The sequence below is a fragment of the Loxodonta africana genome, chromosome 10, assembly GCF_030014295.1.
Source record: "Loxodonta africana isolate mLoxAfr1 chromosome 10, mLoxAfr1.hap2, whole genome shotgun sequence".
NCBI lineage: Eukaryota > Metazoa > Chordata > Mammalia > Proboscidea > Elephantidae > Loxodonta > Loxodonta africana.
The window spans coordinates 101,649,966-101,670,849 of NC_087351.1; the positions used below are offsets into that span (position 1 = coordinate 101,649,966).

A 20,884-nucleotide genomic window follows, 5' to 3' on the forward strand; every position below is an offset into this window, starting at 1 on the left:
GTTCTGCACCACTGTTTACACTTCAGGTCCCCTAGGTTTAAATAAGCTTTAGGGAACAAGCCAAGAATTTGAAACCCATTTAGAGCATTATTTGCAAGGGAAAACATTATTATCTCAAAAATTCAACTTACAACCGAACCTTCAAAGCATAATTGTTACTTGTGAACTGCTTGTAATGTACCTAAAATTACGCCACTTTGACAATCCAAGGGCCCCTTCCAATGTTTCCGAAAATCCTCTCTCTATCCACCTACACCCAACACATATAAACTTTAAACAACTGGATATTCTGATTTCTCATTTCTCTACAAGTAATGGTACAAAAACCCAAGCCAAGCCCATTGCTGTCAAGTCGATTCTGACTTATAGCAACCCTTTAGGACAGAGTAGAACTTCCCCCATAGGGTTTCCAAGGAGCACCTGGTGGTTTCAAACTGCTGACCTTGTTTAGTAGCCAAACTCTTAACCACTGTGCCGCCAGCGTTTCCAGTAATGGTATAGATACTAGGTAAAGGGAGCCTTATCCACAGAATTTGAAAAACTCATGGGCTTTTGAGAAATGTTTCCCCAGCAAATTCCTAATGTATTCCTCTGTTTTTAAAATGTCTATTCCTCAGCTCAAAAAAGTCTCCAATTTATTTATTTTTTTTTAAACTTTAAACTAGAAAGGGATATTTTCATTTTGTTCTGCATGAAATCTTCTTAGTGGGAAGCAAATTCCCCTAAATTTAAATCTAAGAGTTCCTATAAAAAGTCTGGTTTTTAAAAAACTTTTAAAAAACAGTCATTCTTGTTTCCACTCGTTCATGGAAATCTCAAAGAATAAACTTGCTCTTGGTGAGATGTGGCTGACCTCCAGGTTTCTCAGTATTGTGAACATTTAACATATTAACCCATTTGAAATTACTGTTCTCTTCTGATGATGAAGTATCCACAGAAGAAGTGGCCATGCCAGGCTCTTATCACTCAGTCCTGCTCCACAGCACTCTCTGTTTGTGCTTCTGGCCAGACCTCGCTCTTTCTGGAAGTTTTAAGGAAGCATAGGTCCTTGTATTAATCCTGCCAAAGGGTCTTAAAACAAAAACAAAAACAAAAAAAACCCACTGCTGTCGAGTCGATTCCAATTCATAGCAACCCTATAGAGCACAGTAGTTTTCAAGGAGCGCCTGGTGGATTCAAACTGCCAACCTTTTAGTTAGCAGCGACTTAACCACTATGCTACCAGGGTTTCCGCCAAAGGGACTTAAGAGGGCTAAATTCTAAAGCTTTCTGAGCGCTTCACAGTAGATGTTACAGAAGAAAATAATTAATAATGATTGCAATTAACATTCCAAATGATATTCTAAAATGGGAATTTTCTTTGCTCAAAACTATCAACTAGAATGTCATCAAAAAGCCCCCACTAATTAGAAAAACTATGATGCCAGAGATGACCAAAACTGGTAAGTGAAAAATATGATTTATAATCTAATTTTTGTGAAATCTAATTTTTGGAAATTTTTATATAAAATTAATACCAAGGAACTAAAAGGCATGAATAAATGAAGCATTGTGTATGACTGGTAGACAATCACAGCCTCAGTTCAGACATGGTAAGCCTACAAAAACTCAATGTTCTACGTTTGCTCTTGAAAATCACATTATTTAAAAGTCTAATAATGTAGATTTATTTTTATTCAGAATGCTTACGTATTCACTAACGAATTAAAAGCTTAAAATTCAAAAGGGACAAAAAATCACATGGCTCTTAGCTGTCAAACATGCAAGATTTTAAGAGTAACAGATTTGAACAGTATAATTTTGCCCTCATAAGAAATTTACTTAGAATCAAATTATTACAGAGGGAAGACAAATAGATCATATATTACTCTTTAATTAGATTTTCCTTTTACAATATGTTCTTGTCAACAGGGCACTTCAAAATGTTTAAACCCGACAGAAACACACTTCTTTAAAAAAATGTGCCATCAGAGTCTTAGAAACATCCCTGTCCTTTGTACACTGTGGAGGTGAGAGAGGTTAGCATACAAACTTTTATTCCATTCTTCTGGGGAGCTCTTTCTGAATATCACCAATCAGGTCTATTTTTCTTTAAACTGAACTTTTTAAATAACAACTTTGGATTTAAAATTAACATTTTGCCCCTAAGTGAAACACATGCCTACTTTCAGCATTCACTTCCATTAACATCTTCTGAACTTTTCTCTGAAGTGGTTGGTCTCTGGGTAACTCAGAGTTAGGCTGACCTGCAGAGAGAGCAGGAAACGCGAGACGCCGTCTCATGACTAACAGCACACACGCAGTGGTCATAATAGTGAATAAACCTGCTTCAGGAGTTAGCACAGGAATCAGAACCATCCCTAGAATATTGTAGTTTGGGGAAATCGCCCAAGATTCTACATTTTGGAAGCTGTACACCGTGGAGAAGCAGCCTTAGAAGAAGGAAAAAAGTAGACGGTGCTCAGCCAAATGTACCAATTAGTCCTTGCCTACTCCACTCCAACTGTATCAGGCCATCCAGGCCTGGGCCAAAGGCGACACTCTCCCCCTTTAGTTCAACCCAGCTCTGTCCATTGGGATATGCCTACACGGGATGGGTGAGCTTTGGATGGGTGGTGGGTTGGGGGGTGAGCAGACTAAACAGCTAAAATTAACCTCTGGGTAAATTTAGGGGATTAAAGAGCTAAAATTCAAGTACCTCTTGAATACCACAGCAATCTCTGATGGCCCAACAAGTTTGGGCTGTGGTTTTGAGAAAAGAAGATAAAACTATTACTAATGATTTCCTTCTTTCAACCAAAAGAAAATAAAGCCTTTTCAAGGTTTCTTTGAATGATAATATAAACCTGACTTCATCTGTGAAAAAAGAATAAAGGTTTAGGTCAAAGAATCCCAAGGAAATAGAGTAAGTCCCCAAGCGTGACAGGCCCTGAATTTCCTGGGGATAGCTCTGGAGGCTCAGCCCCCACACTGGGCCTCCACTCTCCCTCCCAGCCTCGCAGTCTGAGTATAGATAACACTGTGTGTCTGTAACCGCAGAGGCCCCTGCGTCTACCCGCACCCCGCACGTACTCTCATCCTAGCCCTCCTACATACGCTGAGTCCTTATCTCTTCCAAAACACTCTTCTGAAACAATGTCCATCGTTATCATTGATACAGTTCACCTACAAAACAGCACATATATAAAAGCTCAAATTTATTGCTTTGAACAAAAAAAAAAAGTGCTTAAAACCATCATATACAGTTGTTTTTTTACTTCATTTTCAACCAACAAAACTCATTCAGGTTTATGAATAATACTGAAAAAATAGTGAATATGATTATTCTTTTTACATTTTAAATAATGTGTCCTCGTTCCCAACTTTTCCTTACATTAACTGACTCATTTCAGTGTCTTAATGAGTTGAGCTCTTCCTTGGAAAATACAGAAGGTACAAATATATAGAATTTTTAGGATAAAAAATTTTCTGAATATAAAAAATGCTTTCTATGTTTCAAAATAACACCTTCAGATTCTCTTTATAGTTCTGGGCTTGATAACTAAACCATAAGTACCCAAGGTTTTTTTTTAAAATAACAAAAGATAGTAATAAGGTTTTAAATACAAAGTTACACAGGAACCACTCATCACTGTGGGTCATCCTCGTGGAAAGTTCAGTTTCTTGCTAAACCCCCTCAATATTTTAGTCATAAAATAAAATTCCATTATCAAAAACTAGCTTTAAAATCTACACGCCTTAATGATTGCCAGAACTGCCCAGTGCAGCTTCAGTAAGATAGAGAATTGTCTAGAAGACACAACTTCCAAGATGCGTGCAAGTACTGCAAACCCGACAGAGCAGAGCAGGGCCGTGCCCTCTTCGTCAGCACCTTTCCCGAGTTCAAATCCCCCCTTGTGCTTTGCATATTTCCCTCCGTGCTCTGCCACCCATGCCGTACCGTCTCTGTCCCGATGTACTGCTCTGCGTGACTCAAGTGTCAAGGAGAAAGTACGAGTTAGGCAAGCACTTTTTTTTTTTTAGCTGTAAACGCTTCACATGATTGGGTCCCCGTAAGAAGCTGTGGGAGCTTATATGAGCCTCGAGCTTTTCAGGAACTGAATGAGAACTCTGTATACGAAGGTGTACTGGCACAGGGTCTGCACCATCATCATCCTCTGCTGCCTCAGAACGTCCAGCACTCTTGGGATATCCAGCACCTGGAGGGCGAGAAGGGCAATGAAGGCCACGCGCTCCCCCGGGGGGACGGGGGTGGGAGGATAGTGTCCTAGCAGAAGCCCGGTCAGGAGACAGACAGGCTTATAACTACACTAGCATCTTCTACAATAAAAAACCACAACAGCCTACTTCTGATTAGTTTTCACTACAACTAGACTGTCCCTGAAGGTCTGTTTCTTCACCGTCCCCTGGCCGTAGCTCACTGACTGTGTCTCGTTAGATATGAATTACCACATCTCGCCAAGTACCCAGCTTTCACAAAAATGCAGTGTGGTAAGTGCTATTGGTATCTAGCTCAGCAGTCCCCACACAGGGCTCTGACCAGCACTACTGTCCTTGAAATGTAACGAGGTGTTTCAGGGAAAAAGGGGTTCTGAGGTCAAATTTGACAAACACCGGGTAAAACAAAATTAAACAGCTTTATTTACTGTATTCATAGCAACCCCATGTGACAGAGTAGAACTGCCCCTAAAGGGTTTTCCTGGCTGTAATCTTTATGGGAGCAGATCACCAGGTCTTGGGTGGGTTTGAACCACCAACCTTTCGGTTAGCAGTTGAGTGCTTAACCATTTGCACCACCAGGACACGATGGCACCTAACAACAACCTGTATGAGTTCTCAGAGTCTTTAATATGCTAATAAGTATTGTGAATCTCCAAGGAGACATGGCCTTTGGTCAGAACCCAGTGCCATGGAGTCGATTCCAACTCATAGCGACCCTATAGGACAAGGTAGAAACTGCCCCACAGAGTTCCAGGGAGCGCCTGGCGGAGTCAGGAGTACCTAATAACACTTGAGGCCTCCAAGTCCAAGGAAATTTATTCAAAAAGAACTATCAGGCCACTACATCCCCCTCCTTCCCAGCTTGTTCCCACCCTCCTTCTGCCCTCAGCAAAAAGGGTGGGGCTTAACATAAAAAATAATCACCTCATTGTGTTCCAGACAGGCAATCATTATTTCTGACAAAATGACGACTCCAGTCCTTCCCACTCCAGCACTGCAATGGACCAGTAATGGAGGGTTGGGGCTTTTTGGTTCACTTGTACTATTTGTATGACGTCGAACAGACTGGATCTCTTCAAGGTATGCTGTGAAAATCAATAAAACAGAAAAATACAGAGGGATTAAGGCCTATCAAAATGATAACTCAATCTTCAGATTATCTCCAGTGATTGCGAAGACTCCAGATCAAGAGCTCAGGGTGCCTCTTAGTCAACCCCAATTACTAGCTGAGAGTGTGTGGTCTTGGGCAAGTCACTGACTGGGCTTCCACATTCTCACGTCCAAAAGAAATGCAGTAGAGACTCTCTGAGCGTCAGTTATATCACCCTACTTACTACCAAATTATACTTTTCAAAAAGTCTTCTCTTAAGCCTCCCCAAAACATTTGTGGTCTTTAAAATTAAGTCCAAAGCTTATACAAGACAACATAAATTAAGAAATAATTGAGAAACTTAAGTCCCCCTCTCTGCCACTGACTTACCAGCTCCAGAGGAGGCTGTCCTGGGAACTCAGACACTTACATAAAAATCCCTTGAGGTCCTCCGGACAGCCATGCTCAGGCCAATCTGTGTACTGGAGATGCCACACTGTCCTCTCCTGCCCTGTGAGAAGGTGTTTCATCTTCAAGCCTGTGGTGGCATAGCAGCCAGAATCTGTGCGGAACCGGGTGGTGATCTTAAACCTGCCATAGGTGACGGTGTTGTGCCTGGAACCAAGTCGTGGCCAATACCTGAAGCTCTTCTCTCTTCCACCCTCCTTAAAAGACAAGTACACACAGACAGCATGTCTGAAATCTAGAAATGAAATCCTATCCTTGAAAGGTCAGGACTCTATGTGATTAACATAAACCATCCTTCTGAGGCTGAGACACTTCACGAAGAGAAACGAGTACTTACCTCTTCTGCTGTCACCATTGCTATAATGGCAATTCCCTGTTCCCACACCATCTGCCAAAAATCCTGACATGTATTCTGTAATGGTCCCTGCGTGGCAATATAATCCCACTCGATTCCACTGATAGAGACCTGGAATTAGAAAAGGTAAAAATAGATATGTTGTTAGTTGCCATTGAGTCAATTTCGACTCATGGCAACCCCATGTGTGCAGGGCAGAACTGCTCCATGAGGTTTCCAAAGTTGTGACCTTTCGGGAGCAGATCATCAGGCCTTACTTCCGAGGCACCTCTGGGTGGATACTACCAACAAAAGTGAGCTGATCCAGAGAGGCTCAGCCAATTGCCCAAGGTCACAGAGACAGCGTGTGAGTTCACCGTACATTAGTTTATAAAGACATCAGTAATGGGTTAAGTGCGCTGCACATAATAAGAACTCAATAAACAGTTGTTACAGCTGCTGCTATGGTGGTAGTTTTTAAATAAATAAATTAAAAATAATACCAACATCACAGTACCCCAAATTTCAAACACAATTTCACCTCACAAAATACTAGTTAAACACATTGAAAAAAAGTATTAACAATTAAGCCAAAACCTAAGTTAAATATCCAGTTCCTAGAAAAAAAAACCCTCCTACTTAAGGTAGTCTCACCTGCGACCTTCTGAGTCAAGATCACTGCCACAATAATATTAAGTTTTCCACTTAAGATTCCACATCCCTGAGAACAGTCTGGACTTGTAGTCAGGAGACCTGGGGTAAATCTCAGCCCCACCAGTATTTAGTAACTACAGTGTTTTCCGAGTGTCCAATGGATGTAAAACCAGACCCCCCCCCCACAACCCTCCCCCCGTCAAGGCTCTGCACCCACTCAGGGGGCACGGGAAGAGGCAGGCACCATGACGGGTGCCAGGGTTACAACACAGAGCAAGAACTAGGAAGGAAGGGTCTAAAAGGCAGCCTGGAGGACAGGCGCCATCACTTATTTAGAATTAAGTAAACTGCGGTGGCTCAGCTGGTGGGTGGTAGACGGAGGAGGCAACTCAGATCCACCCCATTCTGAAGCTCACGCTTTTCCCATTATTCTTCAGCTGCTCCTTAAGACTCTGAAACATCAAGTTAGAGCTACTACCGTTCAGTCACGAGAGACATAGGGATGCGTTATTTTTTAAAAAGCTGTTTTTCAATAAATTATGTCTATATTAAAAAACAAAATAGTATGAGCATACATTCCCAAAAACCATCGAGGGGTACTGACATTCATAGGCAGGCTGATATGGCTTTTAGAAGTCTCAAGTGTCAAACTGCTCTCTTATCAAAATAGTACTTGCAACCTAAAGAAAGCGTGAGAAAAGAAAACACCACCTGACCAGATGCTCACTCACGGTAACGATGTCTCTCCTTCACAAAATAAAGAATTGAGTCTCTAGCCAGCAGCAACGAAGGGTAGACTGATGGAAGAGGAGAGAGCACCCAGCTTCATTTACCCACTTGCTGTGAATCATTACTTTTTCCATCCTAATGGCTCTAACTTTACCCCAATTAAATGGCATTTTACTGTTTCTAGGAAAGGACTGCTTCTTCTACACACAAATGACGTTTTAAAAAATGACTTATAGGTAGTCTGCAGAGAGAACAGATGGCAGCTTCGTAAATAACAGCTTTTGTGAACACGATCCAACACCCAGACGCTTTCGCTACGTAAAAATGCATGTAAGTCTATGATGAGAAACACGAACTAGCAATTCAGCTGCTCATGAGAGAACTTATGAGCCAGAACAGAGGTCTCCAGGTTTAGAAAGACAACTTTCTAAACCCAGGCAAGTAAGCGATCCCTCTGTCCTGGCACACGACGTGGGAGCAGTCGTTTCCCACGTGCAGAAAGTAGCTATGGCACCTGCCCTGGTGCAGGATTTCCCAGCTTAAATATAGAGCTTGTCACAATGGTTCAAAACTAGGGTGCTTTTAGAACAAGACAGGAATACGATTCTTACCCTTCTTGTAACTTAGCTCAAAACTGCACATGCCTTTTATCACTCTACATGTTCCTCTCACCTTAATATGTGATGCATTGATGTAACCAGTATTGTTTTCTTTAGTCGGGACCAACTCCACCCTGGCATCGTCATAAGGAAGGACATCTTGGAATCGATTTCTTTCTGCATTTTCAGGGAGCCGTGCTGTCGAGCACTCCCCATCGACTAGCCGTTTTTTAAGAATTCTTTCATATTCTGTGAATACCATTCCTTGTTCTAACCGCTGTTCCAGAATTTGACACTGAAAGACAGAACACACAGAATAACGTGAGTATTACCATGTGTTACGGTTGCACTCTGGCTGTACATATGAAATCTTGTTTTCTGCTTCAAGTCTAGCATTAGTCTAATGTTGAAAATTCTGGGTGAAACCAAAAACAAAAGTTGAAACAAGCCATGACAATAACAGTTAAAAGAACAAAAGAAATAATCTTATTGGTGAGAAATATTAATTCAAAATTCTACTTAAAGCTGGAAAGTGGCCTAGAGCAATTTCTTGAATTTATTTCTCTCTAAATCTACAATCAATCTCGTGACCCCTAAGACACAGAAGTTCTCCTGGAGAACAGCAACTCTAGAGAAAGATAATCAGTTCCAATCTCTATGCATAAACGCTTCAATTTCATGAAAAATGATATATAAGAAATTGAAAACAGTAGTAAATATTGGAAACTATCTCCAGGATCCAACTGTAAGCAAATTCATTTTTGCCTAGCATAATTCATGCTTGTCTGACTTTGACATAATAAAATCTCATAGGAAATACATCTCAATCTCAAAGGAAGTTTTGAAAAGTTTCCTGTTTACTCTTGGGGTAGATTTTCAACATAAGGAAAACAATTTGTTTTCTTTCCTACGTATACTCATATGCATTTGCAGATTTCGTCAAACTGCAAAACCATCAAAAATCAAGACTGCCACCAATGGTTGGAAGAAGGTAAAGAACAACATTCACAAACAAAATTAATCAACATTCTAGCCTGAAACTCTCTCTTAAGATATTAGCTAGAAATTTACCCCCATTCTGAAGCCCAGATAACAAAACTCCTTACTACTCATTTATAATTATTAAATAGATGAGAGAACCTCATGAAAGCATTTTGGCAGTATGTTCCTGATAGTCCCAGAGAAGACATGATACCCAATGTTGCATACGTACCCTTTCATCATTGGTTGCTCTAGTAGACACTTCCTTTCCTTCATCAGGTAAAGGCAACCGCGACAGAGAGAGTCCATTTAGAGCGGCCAATTTAAGAGGACCAATTTTTTTTGTACCTCCTTGACTCTTTTTCATTCCCTGTAAAAATATTTAATGTATATATGAAAAAAGTACAAATACGACACCCCTGAAAGGAAATTTCGATGGACTGAAGACTGGAAACAAGTAGGAGTGTTCTGCTTGCCAACAAGCACAAGAGAGATTACACGCCTTCACACGTTTGTTTAACCAACACTAGGAAGGAGACATTCCTTTCAAGGCCAAAGCCCTGATAAGTCTTCCAGATATCAGGTTTTGAAACTGAACTGGTTACAAGGCTGTGTTGTAACAAGAGGTTAGGTTCCAGGCAGACAGCATTCCTTCACAGAATTCCCGAATTTCAGCACAGGACACAAAATCAGTTGCAGTCACTTGAGAGTAACACGCTTTTAATAATTTCAAAAAACATAATTCTTAAAATCATTCTGAACAAATTAAATGCTTCTGGTGGTAGCTGTGTACTGCCTTCCCACATTCTATTCTCCATGCTGCAAGCTCGTGTCACCTGGGTTGGACTACCATACTTCTCAGAGCTGCCACACTTTTAAACCAAGAAAATACAGGGAGTGAAATCGCCACCATGACACCAGAGGGACAGAGTATAAAAGAAAGTGCCCACAGATGTCTGTCTCCTGAAAACAGGTGTTTCCTAAAATTATTGTTAAAGATAATTATTTTCCTCTCGAAGACAAATAAGTCTGAGAATACTAACTGTCCTTAGATATTCTACACCTCCTTGGAAGCCACAAGAACTGTAATGAGAGCAACCCAACTTGGAAGAAATGGTTTTCTCAGCTCTGTCTCATAAAAGAAATCAGTATTACTCCAGTTCGACCAGGCCAGAAAAAGCTGTAAGACCCCAGCATCAAGATATCAGAGCAAGAACAAAAGGAGAAGACATTTAGGTTAAAAAAAAGTTCTGTAAAATTGTTGCTATACAAGAGAGAATGAAGAAAACCAGACACAGGGAAAGATTAGTCTAAAGGACTAATGGACCACAACTACACGGCCTCCATCAGACTGAGTCCAGCACAACTAGATGGTGCCCCACTACCACTTACTGCTCTGATAAGGATCACAACACAGGGTTCCAGACAGAGCTGGGGAAACATGCAGAACAAAATTCTAACTCATAAAAAAAGGCCAAGCTTACAGGCCCGACAGAGACTAGAGAAACCCAAGAGTATGGCCCCCAGGCATTAGTTCAGTAATGAATTCACTCCTGAGCTTCGTCCTTCAGCCAAAGATTAGACAGGCCCATAAAACGACACGAGACTAAAGGGGCACACCATAGGGGCAGGGACTAGAAGGCAGGACACAGGAAAGCTGATAATGGGAAACCCAAGGTTGAGAAGGGGAGAGTGTTGATGTGTCGTGGGGTTGGTAACTAATTACCACAAAACAATATATGTGTACTAATTGTTTAACGAGAAGGTAGTTTGTTCTGTGAACCTTCATCTAGTGTACAATAAAAATAAATAATTGTTGCTATAATCGGAGAACTTGATTGGTACCTAACTCAAAAACGTAGCTGATTTTTTTTTCTTTTTTTAAATAATATTTTATTGAGATTTTGGTAAAAGTTTACACAGCAAGTTAGGTTCCCATTTGACAATTTTCACACAAATTGTTCAGTGACAGTAACGTTTATCACAATTTGTCAATATTCCCTTTAATTGTGTTCTGTTTGTTATGAATTAATTTTTAATTTCATAATTCACATTTTAAAATGAGCTCCCCAAATAATGAGATCTGGACTAGGAACAGGTAGTCTTGGGTTATATTCCCAGTCCAGCCTCTAACTGATCGAATGACTTTAGGTAAATCACTTTTCTTCTCTGCATCTCAGCTAGACAGACAGACAGACAAAGAAGTTCCTACTTAGTCTAAAATTTCATGAGTCTAATGTGAACTGAAAACAGTGGTATGCTGGTAAATGTTTAATAACTGGAGAGAAAGTTCTGATTTGTAGTGTTTGCCCATTTCTATCGTGTAAATACTCCCACCATATTCGATTTCAAACTATCAACATGACATCAGCTTGGCTTGCAAAATTCCTAAAAATGTATCAGTCAGCTCTCGCCAGCCAGGAGGAGCTGGCTCCAGCACGTCACTGCTTGAGAGTGACTCAAAATGTCCCACACTGATATGCTGGATGAAGTCGACTGACTATAAGGTCAGTTCTAAAGCCAGTATTTGACGAAAGTTGTATATACTCAAAACTAGCCTCAAATATCCCTTAAACCACCCTTAGACTACATGGTACATCATTTTAAATGCATATCCTGCACAGTGGTTTCTTATGGGTGAATCACCACGCAAGACTAAAGGGGCAAGAAAAAGAAAATCTGTGCGTAGCTGTACCAGCACTCAAACCATTCTGCCTTTAAAATAACAATCAAGTGCCTGCAGGTGGAGATGTGTGGAGAATTCTAAAGTCTTACCGCTTGTCGGCTATTTACTTCCCTGTTTTTAATATTAAGCCTCTACAAACTAAATTCACGTTAGTATATCTGTTTGTTGTAACAATTAAACAAGTATATCTGTTTGTTGTAACAATTAAACAAGATAATGGCAACCCCATGAAGAGGCCAAAGGACTTAGTAGGAGGTTAGACTCTTCAACTCTTGTGCAGTCAGCAAGTTAATATAAGATGCAACCTCAGAGTAGTAAGTTAACATTTACTGAGCACATTCTATATGCCAGGATCTTGTTTTTATTTCCCCAACAGCTCTTTGGGGTCATCTCACTTTACAGATGAGAAAATTGAGTCACAAAGAGATCAAACAGCTTGCCCACAGTCACAAAACTACTTCTTTGTATAAGGTGATCAATGGCAAAACAGAGAAAATCTTTCATTAAAATCAGTAATTCATGCTGGGCTGAGGGCTATGGGACCATGGTCTCGGGGAACATCTAGCTCAATTGGTATAACACAGTTTATAAAGAAAATGTTTTACATTCTCCTTTGATGAGTAGTGTCTGAGGTCTTAAAAGCCTGTGAGCAGCCATCTAAGATACTCCACTGGTCTCACCCATTCGGGAGGAAGAAGAATGAAGAAAACTAAAGATACAAGAGGAAGACTTGTCCAAAGGACTAATGGGCCACATCTATCACAGCCTGCACCAGACTGAGACCAGTACAACTCGATGGCGCCCAGCTACCACCACTGACTGCTCTGACAGGGATCACAGTAGAGGGCCCTGGACACAGCCGGTAATACAGAACCCAAGGGAGAGTGCTGACATGTCGTGGGGTTGTTAACCAACGTCATAAAACAATATGTGTACAATTTATTGAGAAACTAGTTTATTCTGTAAACCTTCATCTAAAGTACAATAAAAAAAATTAAATAAACAAATATACACAATTAAAGTACCTGGTTTTTGAAAAAAATCAGCAATTCAGCATCACAGAATTGAGAAAGCGTCTTTTCATGCTTGATGTTCTGAGGGCCTTTACACAAGGAGGAGACTCTCATGCAAAAATAAGGGGATCAAAACATACTCCAATCATACAACTGTGTTAATATTGTAGGTCTTCAAAATAAGTGAGAATAAAATTTGTATTTTCAGAGAACCAAATTGATCAAAGTCTTGAGATTTCACTAAGCCTGACCAGGAGCCGTTGAGAACACACAGGAACAAAATAGGCTTAAATATGGGGCTTTACTCAAAACAAGTACCTCTGAGGAACAGGCTCAGGTCACACAAAGAACAAGCTCTTGATGTAATGGGAAGAGGGTTAACTATAACTGGGCCCTGTCCAACTGGCTCAGGAACTCAGGTACAGTTAGTGTGGGAAACACCAAGCTCTGGCCTCACCCTGAATCACTGATCACCAGCCCGTGTTCTCAATCTCAGCCAATTTGACACACTGGCCTTTGCTGTTCAGGTAGGTGAGTAGGATTATACTCCCAGGAAGAATTAAAAATAAACTCAAAATTCTAACCCAAAGTGATGAAAAGAAAATAAACACATTAAATCCATCAAACTTTGTTAAGTAGCTTTAGTCTGTGTATGGGTGCTATAAAATCGTGTTTTTCCTGCTTATGAAGAGGTTCACAGCATTGCAGAGGATCTAAGACACCAGGCCAGCACCCCACTTCAGAGATGGGCCCTGCAGTCTAAGTATACAGTCTGGCAGAGACGGGGGAGGATCCTGGCCACCAGGACAATGGGAGCAAAGGTATAAAGGCAGCACGTGGGCGACAGAATGGATGTGCCAATCACTTTAGCTTGGCTACAGGCATGGGTACAGGGCATGGGGGCAGCAGGGTGGAAGTGTGAGCTGTGAGGGCAGGAAGCCTGTGCACCACCGCTAGATGACAGAGGGGACACGTCTGCATGACAAGATCCACAAGTGTTTGGCCAAAGGTTGGAGACTCAAAGTTAAAAAGTTTCCATGGAAAGACAGGGAATAGCAAGGCTTAGTCAAGCAATCATTACTGAAGAGAGGATCATACATGTAATACTTCGATGTAGAAAAGTAGAAAATAAGAGAAGGTGGCAAAGAAAAATATGGGTCTAAAATTCCAGCTCAGTCACTTACTAGTTGTGCAAACTTGGCCAAGTTAATGTAATGTCACAGAGTCTATTTCCTCATCTGCAAAACGGGACTAATAACAGGCTTCCCATAAACAAGGTGGTAAGGCAGACACTGTGCTCAGCACTGCTAATGAACGCTCTGAGAGAGGCGCCTATCCGTGTTTGTTTCAAACAGGTAAGAAGTGCTTAGCGGACAGTTACTGTTTCGATGTTGGGAAAACTTAGTTTAAAGGATGTTATTCCTAGTTGGGACCCCTGGTGGCACAGTGGTTAAACACTCCGCCGCTAAGCAAAAAGTCAGTGGTTCGAACTCACCAGCAGCTCCATGGGAGAAAGATACGGCAGTCTGCTTCCATAAAGACCACAGCCTTAGAAACAGTTCTATTCTGTCCTATAGGGTTGCTACAAGTCAGAATTGACTCAACAGCAACGGGTTTGGTTTTCATTTACTCCTAGTTAAGGAGTCCTGTCACAAACTGTTAAGCACTCACTACTAGCATAAAGATTGGCAGTTCAAACCCACCCAGAGGTGCCTTAGAAGACAGACCTGGTGATCTACTACTGAAAGGTCACAGCCTGGAAAATCCTATGGAGCAGTTCTACTCTGTATACGAGGGGTCCCCATGAGTGGGAATCAACTCGATGGCAACTACAAACGACAACATTCCTCGTTGCTTAGAGAGGGCCACACCGAAAGAGGCACACTGAACTCTTACCCCTAATGGCGGCAGTCCCTCCACGATGTTCTTCTTTCCCGAGAGGAGGTCGGACACAGGCCTTTTCTTCAGAGAATCCCTCCTTGCCCGGTACCTCCCTGATGTCGTGAGGTCGGACTCTGACATGGAGGGCATCAGCGGCCCATCTCTCCTAGGCCGCTGAGCTTCGGCCAGCATGCGAATGGGGCTGACGTCCCTCACCCTCTTCTCAGTCTCTGTGACATGGAGCTTGGGCTCGAGAATATGCAGAGGGCCGGCAAACGGAGCAACGGAACTGCAGGAATAGCTCAGCTGAGGCTCTTGGGAGTAATCGCCCGAGACAGCCAGGAGCTGCCGGGGCTCGTGCGCACAGGGAGACAGGGCCGCACAGGTTTTGTTCCCCTCTTCACAACCGTCCTCTTCTTCACTGCTGTGTACCAGCATAGTGGCGTCTGAAAGAGATTTCTTATGGCCACATCTCAGGCTTTCCTGCTCGTCAGTCTCTCCTGCTTTTGTTCTTTCCATGAGGACACCGGGCTGGGAGCCTGCTGAGGCTGCCCGCGGTGCCACATCCGCTGCCGAGGCAGACATGGTCCTCTCTTTAAGCCTCATGCCTTCAAAGCTGTGAGCCAGCCCAGCGATCTCAATGCTATTCCTCTTCCGTAACTGAGCGTGCCGGGCCGAGGTGAGCGGCTCGCTGACCTCCTGGAGAGAGTGGGCCACCGGCAAGCTGTCCTCCTGGAACGTCTGCACCGAGTGATGGACCCGCCGGGTGATGAGATCCGGGTTGCTGCTGCTTATGTAGAGGTGGCGCGACAGGTCCGGGGTGCTGTTGGCAGGTCTCGGGTACTGGTAAGGGGGGGGTGGGCGGTACACCTGTGTCTTCATGATGTTGGGAGCCGGGTAATCGTGGGCCTGGAGCTGCGCATTGGTCAGCTCGGGCACACTGACTGCCCCCACCACAGGCCGCCTCTCTGCAGGGTACGGATAGGGAGACTGGCTGTGGAAACTATAGTTTAAGTTGAATGGGTAGTGCACCGACTGGGGCGAGGTGAAGTGTGCATGCTCCCGAATTTCAGGCTGGCTGTAGACCAGGGCGTCGGGCCTGCTGTAAGCATATGAATTGCCAATGTTGAGATTTCGCAGCGAGTGACTCTGCCTTTCTGCGTGCATCATGCCTCTGTTCAGCTGCTTCATCACGGTCTCGTAATCCGGGGTAGGGCGGTAAGATGGGGGTATCAGGGCGCTATGCCGATGTGACGGGACACAGTCAGGTCTCATGACGTCACTTCCAGTAATACTCGGGTTAGAGGACATAGGGGAGGGCTGCAAGTAGGGCTGGGGATTATTTAAGGAGTTAGTGCTGTGTGCACTGTAGACGCTACCATTACGGATTCGACCACTGAGGTCAACCTGGGCTCTATCCAAACTTGTCTGAGAGTGACAATAGTATCCATTCTGGTTGTTCACAAACAGGTTATCTGGGAAAAAAAAAAAATATATATATATATATATATATATTTAAAATGTATTTAAAAATTTTTTTAATGTATTAAATTGGACCAATTACTACAGTCAAATACTGAGACAGGCACTGAACTGCTATGACATTCAATGTGGCTTATAAAAATCTATCAGCGAACCTGAGCACCTTGTTTCCCAGAGCCTCAGCTTCCTCATCTACAGAACAGGGACTCTGCCTGCTTTTGCTAGTCAGGAGCTGACACTCAATAAAGATTAACCAAATCTAAGGCCAATATGAAGAGAGCCATTCATTCCAAAACCTGCACACAACTGTTTATAGCAGCTTTACTCGTAACCACCAAAACTTGGAAGCAAACAAAATGTCCTTCAATATGGATAAACACTGCTACTTCCATAAATGGAATATTACTCAGTGATAAAAAGAAATGAGCTAATAAGCCATGAAAAGACATGGAGGAAACTTAAATGCATATTGCTAAGTGAAAAAAGCCAGTCTGAAAAGGTCACACAGTATATGATTCCAACTATATAACATTCCGGAAACTCTGATGGCATAGTGGTTAAATGGTACGGCTGCTAACCAAGAGGTCAGCGGTCCGAATCCACCAGGCACTCCTTGGCAACTCTATTGGGCAGTTCTACTCTGTCCAATAGGGTCGCTATGAGTCAGAATCGACTCAACGGCAGTGGGTTTGGTATATGACATTCTGGAGAACGAAAAACTACAGGGGCAGAAAAGATCAGTGGTTGTCAGGTATTCGAGGCAGGAGGGGGTGAGTGGGGAAGGAGAGAAGGATGAATAGGTGGAGCACAGGGCATTTTTAGGGCAGTGAAACTATTCTCCATGATACTATAAGGGTGGATACATGACATTATACATCTGGCAAAGCCCATAAAGTGACTCCTAATATAAACTACACACTTTAGTTAATAATAACGTACCAACAGCCATTTATCAGTTCTAACAAATGTATCACATTAATGCAAGATGTTAATAATAGGGGTAACTGTGTGGAGGGAGAGGGGGTATATGGGAGCTCTACTTTCTATGCAATTTTTCTGTAAACCTAAAACCGCTCTAAAAAAATAAAAGTTTTTTTTTTTTAAATACACTGGCATCACAAAACACTGTATTTTTATGAAAGTCAAAAACGTGTTTTACTAGAAATATGAAAAGGGCTTTCTAGAACTCTGGGAACTGGAGGCAGATAATAATGTTCAGGGTGTCAGGCTACTGACTCTGCTTTCTCTCCCTGGGTAGGAATGTGGCCTTCTTGATGCTGAGCTGGTTCAAGAACCAACTGTCTGTAGACACTTTGTTATACAGAATTCTAGATTGTTCGTATAGGATCTTCCAGAATGGCGATAAAAGCTTCGACTACAAAAGGGCAATGGTACAGCAGGATCTGAGCTCTTCCAGGTCCAACAGCATCTCCAATAGCTGTACATGCTGTGCCCTGTGCAGTGACCAAGAAGAACTAGGCCCCCTGCCCTAGCCACCACGCATCAGTAAGATAGGGGAGCCGTGGCTAACAGTCTGAGTCAGGCGCCAAGTCTAGTCTTACAATGGCTACCTGTATGGGCCTGCCAAGGGTTGCAAGGGGGCATGTTTGTTCCTGCCAATCTGTAGCTCACCTGAAACACTGCTGCTAATGAGGGTGATTTCTAACATCTCAAAGAAAATCAGCATCAAGTCCTTCAGATAACGGTTCCTTTGAAAAGTAATCTTTTTGTGATTCAAAGCTCCATGACAGTTTAAGTAACAAGTGATAACCAAAACGACAGACCAACCCTAGTATGTGGACTTTATTCTGACTGCACATGCAGCTACTCAAAGAAACAGCCCTCAGAAGGCCACATCGTGTTCTTCCTGCTGACACACAATGCTTCCTTGTCACTGTACTTTTCCTACATTTGTAACACTCTGCCATCTCTAAGTCTCTAGAGTCCTCCTTCTGCCCACTCTCACCACAGCTCAGTGGCTCTGGTGCTGATTCCCCATCTGGGCTGGAATAATACCCCCTGGTGGCACAGTGGTTAAGAGCTCGGCTGCTAACCAAAAGGTCGACAGTTCAAATCCACCAGCTGCTCCTTGGAAACTCTATGGAGCAGTTCTACTCTGTTCTACAGGGTCACTATGAGTTAGAATCGACTCAACAGCAACGAGTTTGGTTTTTGGTTTGGTCTGCCTGATGTCTCTGCCTCCAGGCTCCCTACACCCCACAAACCAGACTATCATCAGTGAGCCTGTGTAGGGATGCGGCCTCCTTGATGCTAAGCTGGTTTGGAAGTAACCAAAATGTCCTTCAGTATGGATAAACAAAGAGTTGTACATGCACACAATGGAATAATACTCAGCGATAAGAAGCCATGAAAAGACATCGAGGAAACTTAAATGCATAGTGCTAAGTGAAAAAAACCAGTCTGAAAAGGTCACATAGCATATGATTCCAACTATAGGAGATTCTGATAAAGAAAAAAGAGCCCTTCTGCCAGAACAAAGTCCACTTCCTAGACTGTGGTCTATTACTTTGATAATCACTTGTCACTTAAACCGTCATGGAGCTTCTGAATCACAAAAAGATTGCTTTTCAAAGGAACTGTTCTCTGAAGGACTTGATGCTGATTTTCTTTGAGATGTTAGCAATCACCCTCATTAGATGTAAAAGCATATCCTAAGAACGGAAGATGACTCAAGTACAGGTAAATAAAAGGGGAAAGGTGTGCACAAAAATCAGCAGAGCTCATGGAAAGGGGAAGAGAGCCATGTTGTAGGAGTCTGGAGATGGAAAGGGTCACCCCCAGCTCAGGCTGGCTTGATGGAGACAGAGAAGGGCTAATCGAGAACAGCCTCACAGAAGACATGGCGTTTCAGAGGCCTTGGAGTCCAGGTGGGTGGGGTAGGCATGTCCAGCTTTCATCAGGAGTCAGGTCTCTCTACTTCCAGGGGCACAAAGGGTTACTCCTCCTCACCATGACGTTAGACACATCCATGGTCAGCTAACAGTCAAGGAAAGTGAGCAGAGGGTTAAGAGCTAGTGCCATATCCATGCTCTCTTCCTTCTGCCACCCAACCAACCCCATTCCAGGAGGAAGAGTCCTCCCAGCCCGAGCCATTGAGGAAGGCAGAGACCCTCTGCCAGTGCAGAATGGACTGGTGACCTGATAAAAAAGTAAGCTTGGCTGTTTTAAGTTACTGAGAGTTTAGCATCATTTGTTACCACAGCCTAACCTAGCCTATCCTGACTAAACGGTAGCATGTGGACAGGAGGTGCAGGGGACAAGGGCATTCTGGGAGAAAGAACAACATGGGCAAAGCTGGGAGACCACTCTCAGAGCGCACACTCAGGTTGGCTCCTGCATCAGGTAGCTAGAGAGGAGTAAAATAACAATGGGAAGAAAGATTGGAAAAAGTAGGACAAAGGAAGATGGGGAGAGTCTTGAACACCAAGTCAAAGAATGATACTGTCAGGGCTGCATGTCAGGGAAACTAGCCTGGCAGCCAAGTGCTAGATGAACCAGGAGAGTGGAGATCGAAGATCTCAGTTCATGTGCTGCAACAGCTAGTGAGAAGATTAAAAAAGAAGGATTGGGTTGGATCAGGAGTGGAGGGAGGGGTAGGAGAAGGTGGTCTGCAAGAGATATTACATGAGGAAAGAGAAAGAGGCAATAGGATTTGTAACTGACTGGGTTATATGCAGTTTAGAATCCAAATAACCAGGACAGTGACTTCATGCTAAAATGAAGGAACATGGGAAGGACAAGCTTATGGAATATAGGGATAAGTTCAAATTTATTATTTATTTTCATTTTCATCATGTCATAACTCTGGTACTATGTACTGGGTATTTCCCATATGCCAGGTACTCCGTTGAGGGCTTGACATGGGCTAGCTCCCTTAATTGTCACAACCACCCTATGAGGCAGTTGGAAATGTTGGGCTGGAGCACAGGAGTGAGGATGGGAAAGAAAATATAGATGTGGCAGTCATCCCTACTGAAAGCCCAAATTTGGATGAGATTGCTATGGCAGCTTGCCAAAGAAGGGAAGAAGGTCACAGGCAGCCTTTGGGGCACCACGAAAGATACTGGCAGTGTAAGGAAAGGTGCAGGGTCAGAGAGGGAGGGAGGGAGGACTCAGAGTACTGGGAAGAGATTTTCAAGGAGAGAATGACTGGATTTGGGGGGGTGGATAAAGGGGGCCTGGGTGCTCTGGCCCTATAAGAGGACAACTTTAACAGAGCACCACAGGCAGAGGAAGAGGCAATCAGCAAGCAGAAGAAGCACACGGAGATTATTCTTAGAAGGGGATGATAAAGGAAAGAAAAAAATAAGTCATACCATAGTATACGGACAGAGGAGAGCAAAACACCTTCAGGATGTTTGTAGACTGAGGGGAATGAACGAGTAGCAAGGAGAGATTAACAAGGCAGAGAGAAGAGGAGAGGAAGGGGCTGGGGTCACATGTACAAAACAAGGGCAGACTGCAAGGAGGAGAGGAGAGTGAAGAAGAGACAAACACATCCTCAGGTGAACCCTCTTGGCAATCACACCCGAAAGCACTGCTCCTCAACTGCCTACCTCACCACGTGCAAATTCTCATCTTTACACATAACACCCGAGACAAACAAAGCACTCACAGCCATTCTTCTAGTCCCTCCACGCATCGCTGCCTAACAATTTCCTACCTGAGAGCCCACTGAATGGCTCTGCTCTCCGAACATTCCCTTCCTAATGCTGTGCCATGGGT

General features: G+C 43.1%; 1 protein-coding gene across 1 annotated transcript in view; it reads right to left on the reverse strand.

The window, feature by feature from the left end:
* Positions 1-1,857: 1,857 nt before the first annotated feature.
* Positions 1,858-20,884, reverse strand: part of PTPN21 (protein tyrosine phosphatase non-receptor type 21) — a 78,493-nt gene continuing 59,466 nt past the window's right edge. The window contains exons 13-19 of the mRNA XM_003408808.4: positions 14,672-16,131; positions 9,309-9,446; positions 8,169-8,390; positions 6,117-6,245; positions 5,742-5,976; positions 5,146-5,306; positions 1,858-4,199 (exon numbers count right to left, since the gene is read on the reverse strand). Of these exons, the coding sequence (XP_003408856.1) occupies positions 4,071-4,199; positions 5,146-5,306; positions 5,742-5,976; positions 6,117-6,245; positions 8,169-8,390; positions 9,309-9,446; positions 14,672-16,131 (2,474 nt within the window). The 3' untranslated portion in view covers positions 1,858-4,070. The remainder of the gene's footprint in view (positions 4,200-5,145; positions 5,307-5,741; positions 5,977-6,116; positions 6,246-8,168; positions 8,391-9,308; positions 9,447-14,671; positions 16,132-20,884) is intronic.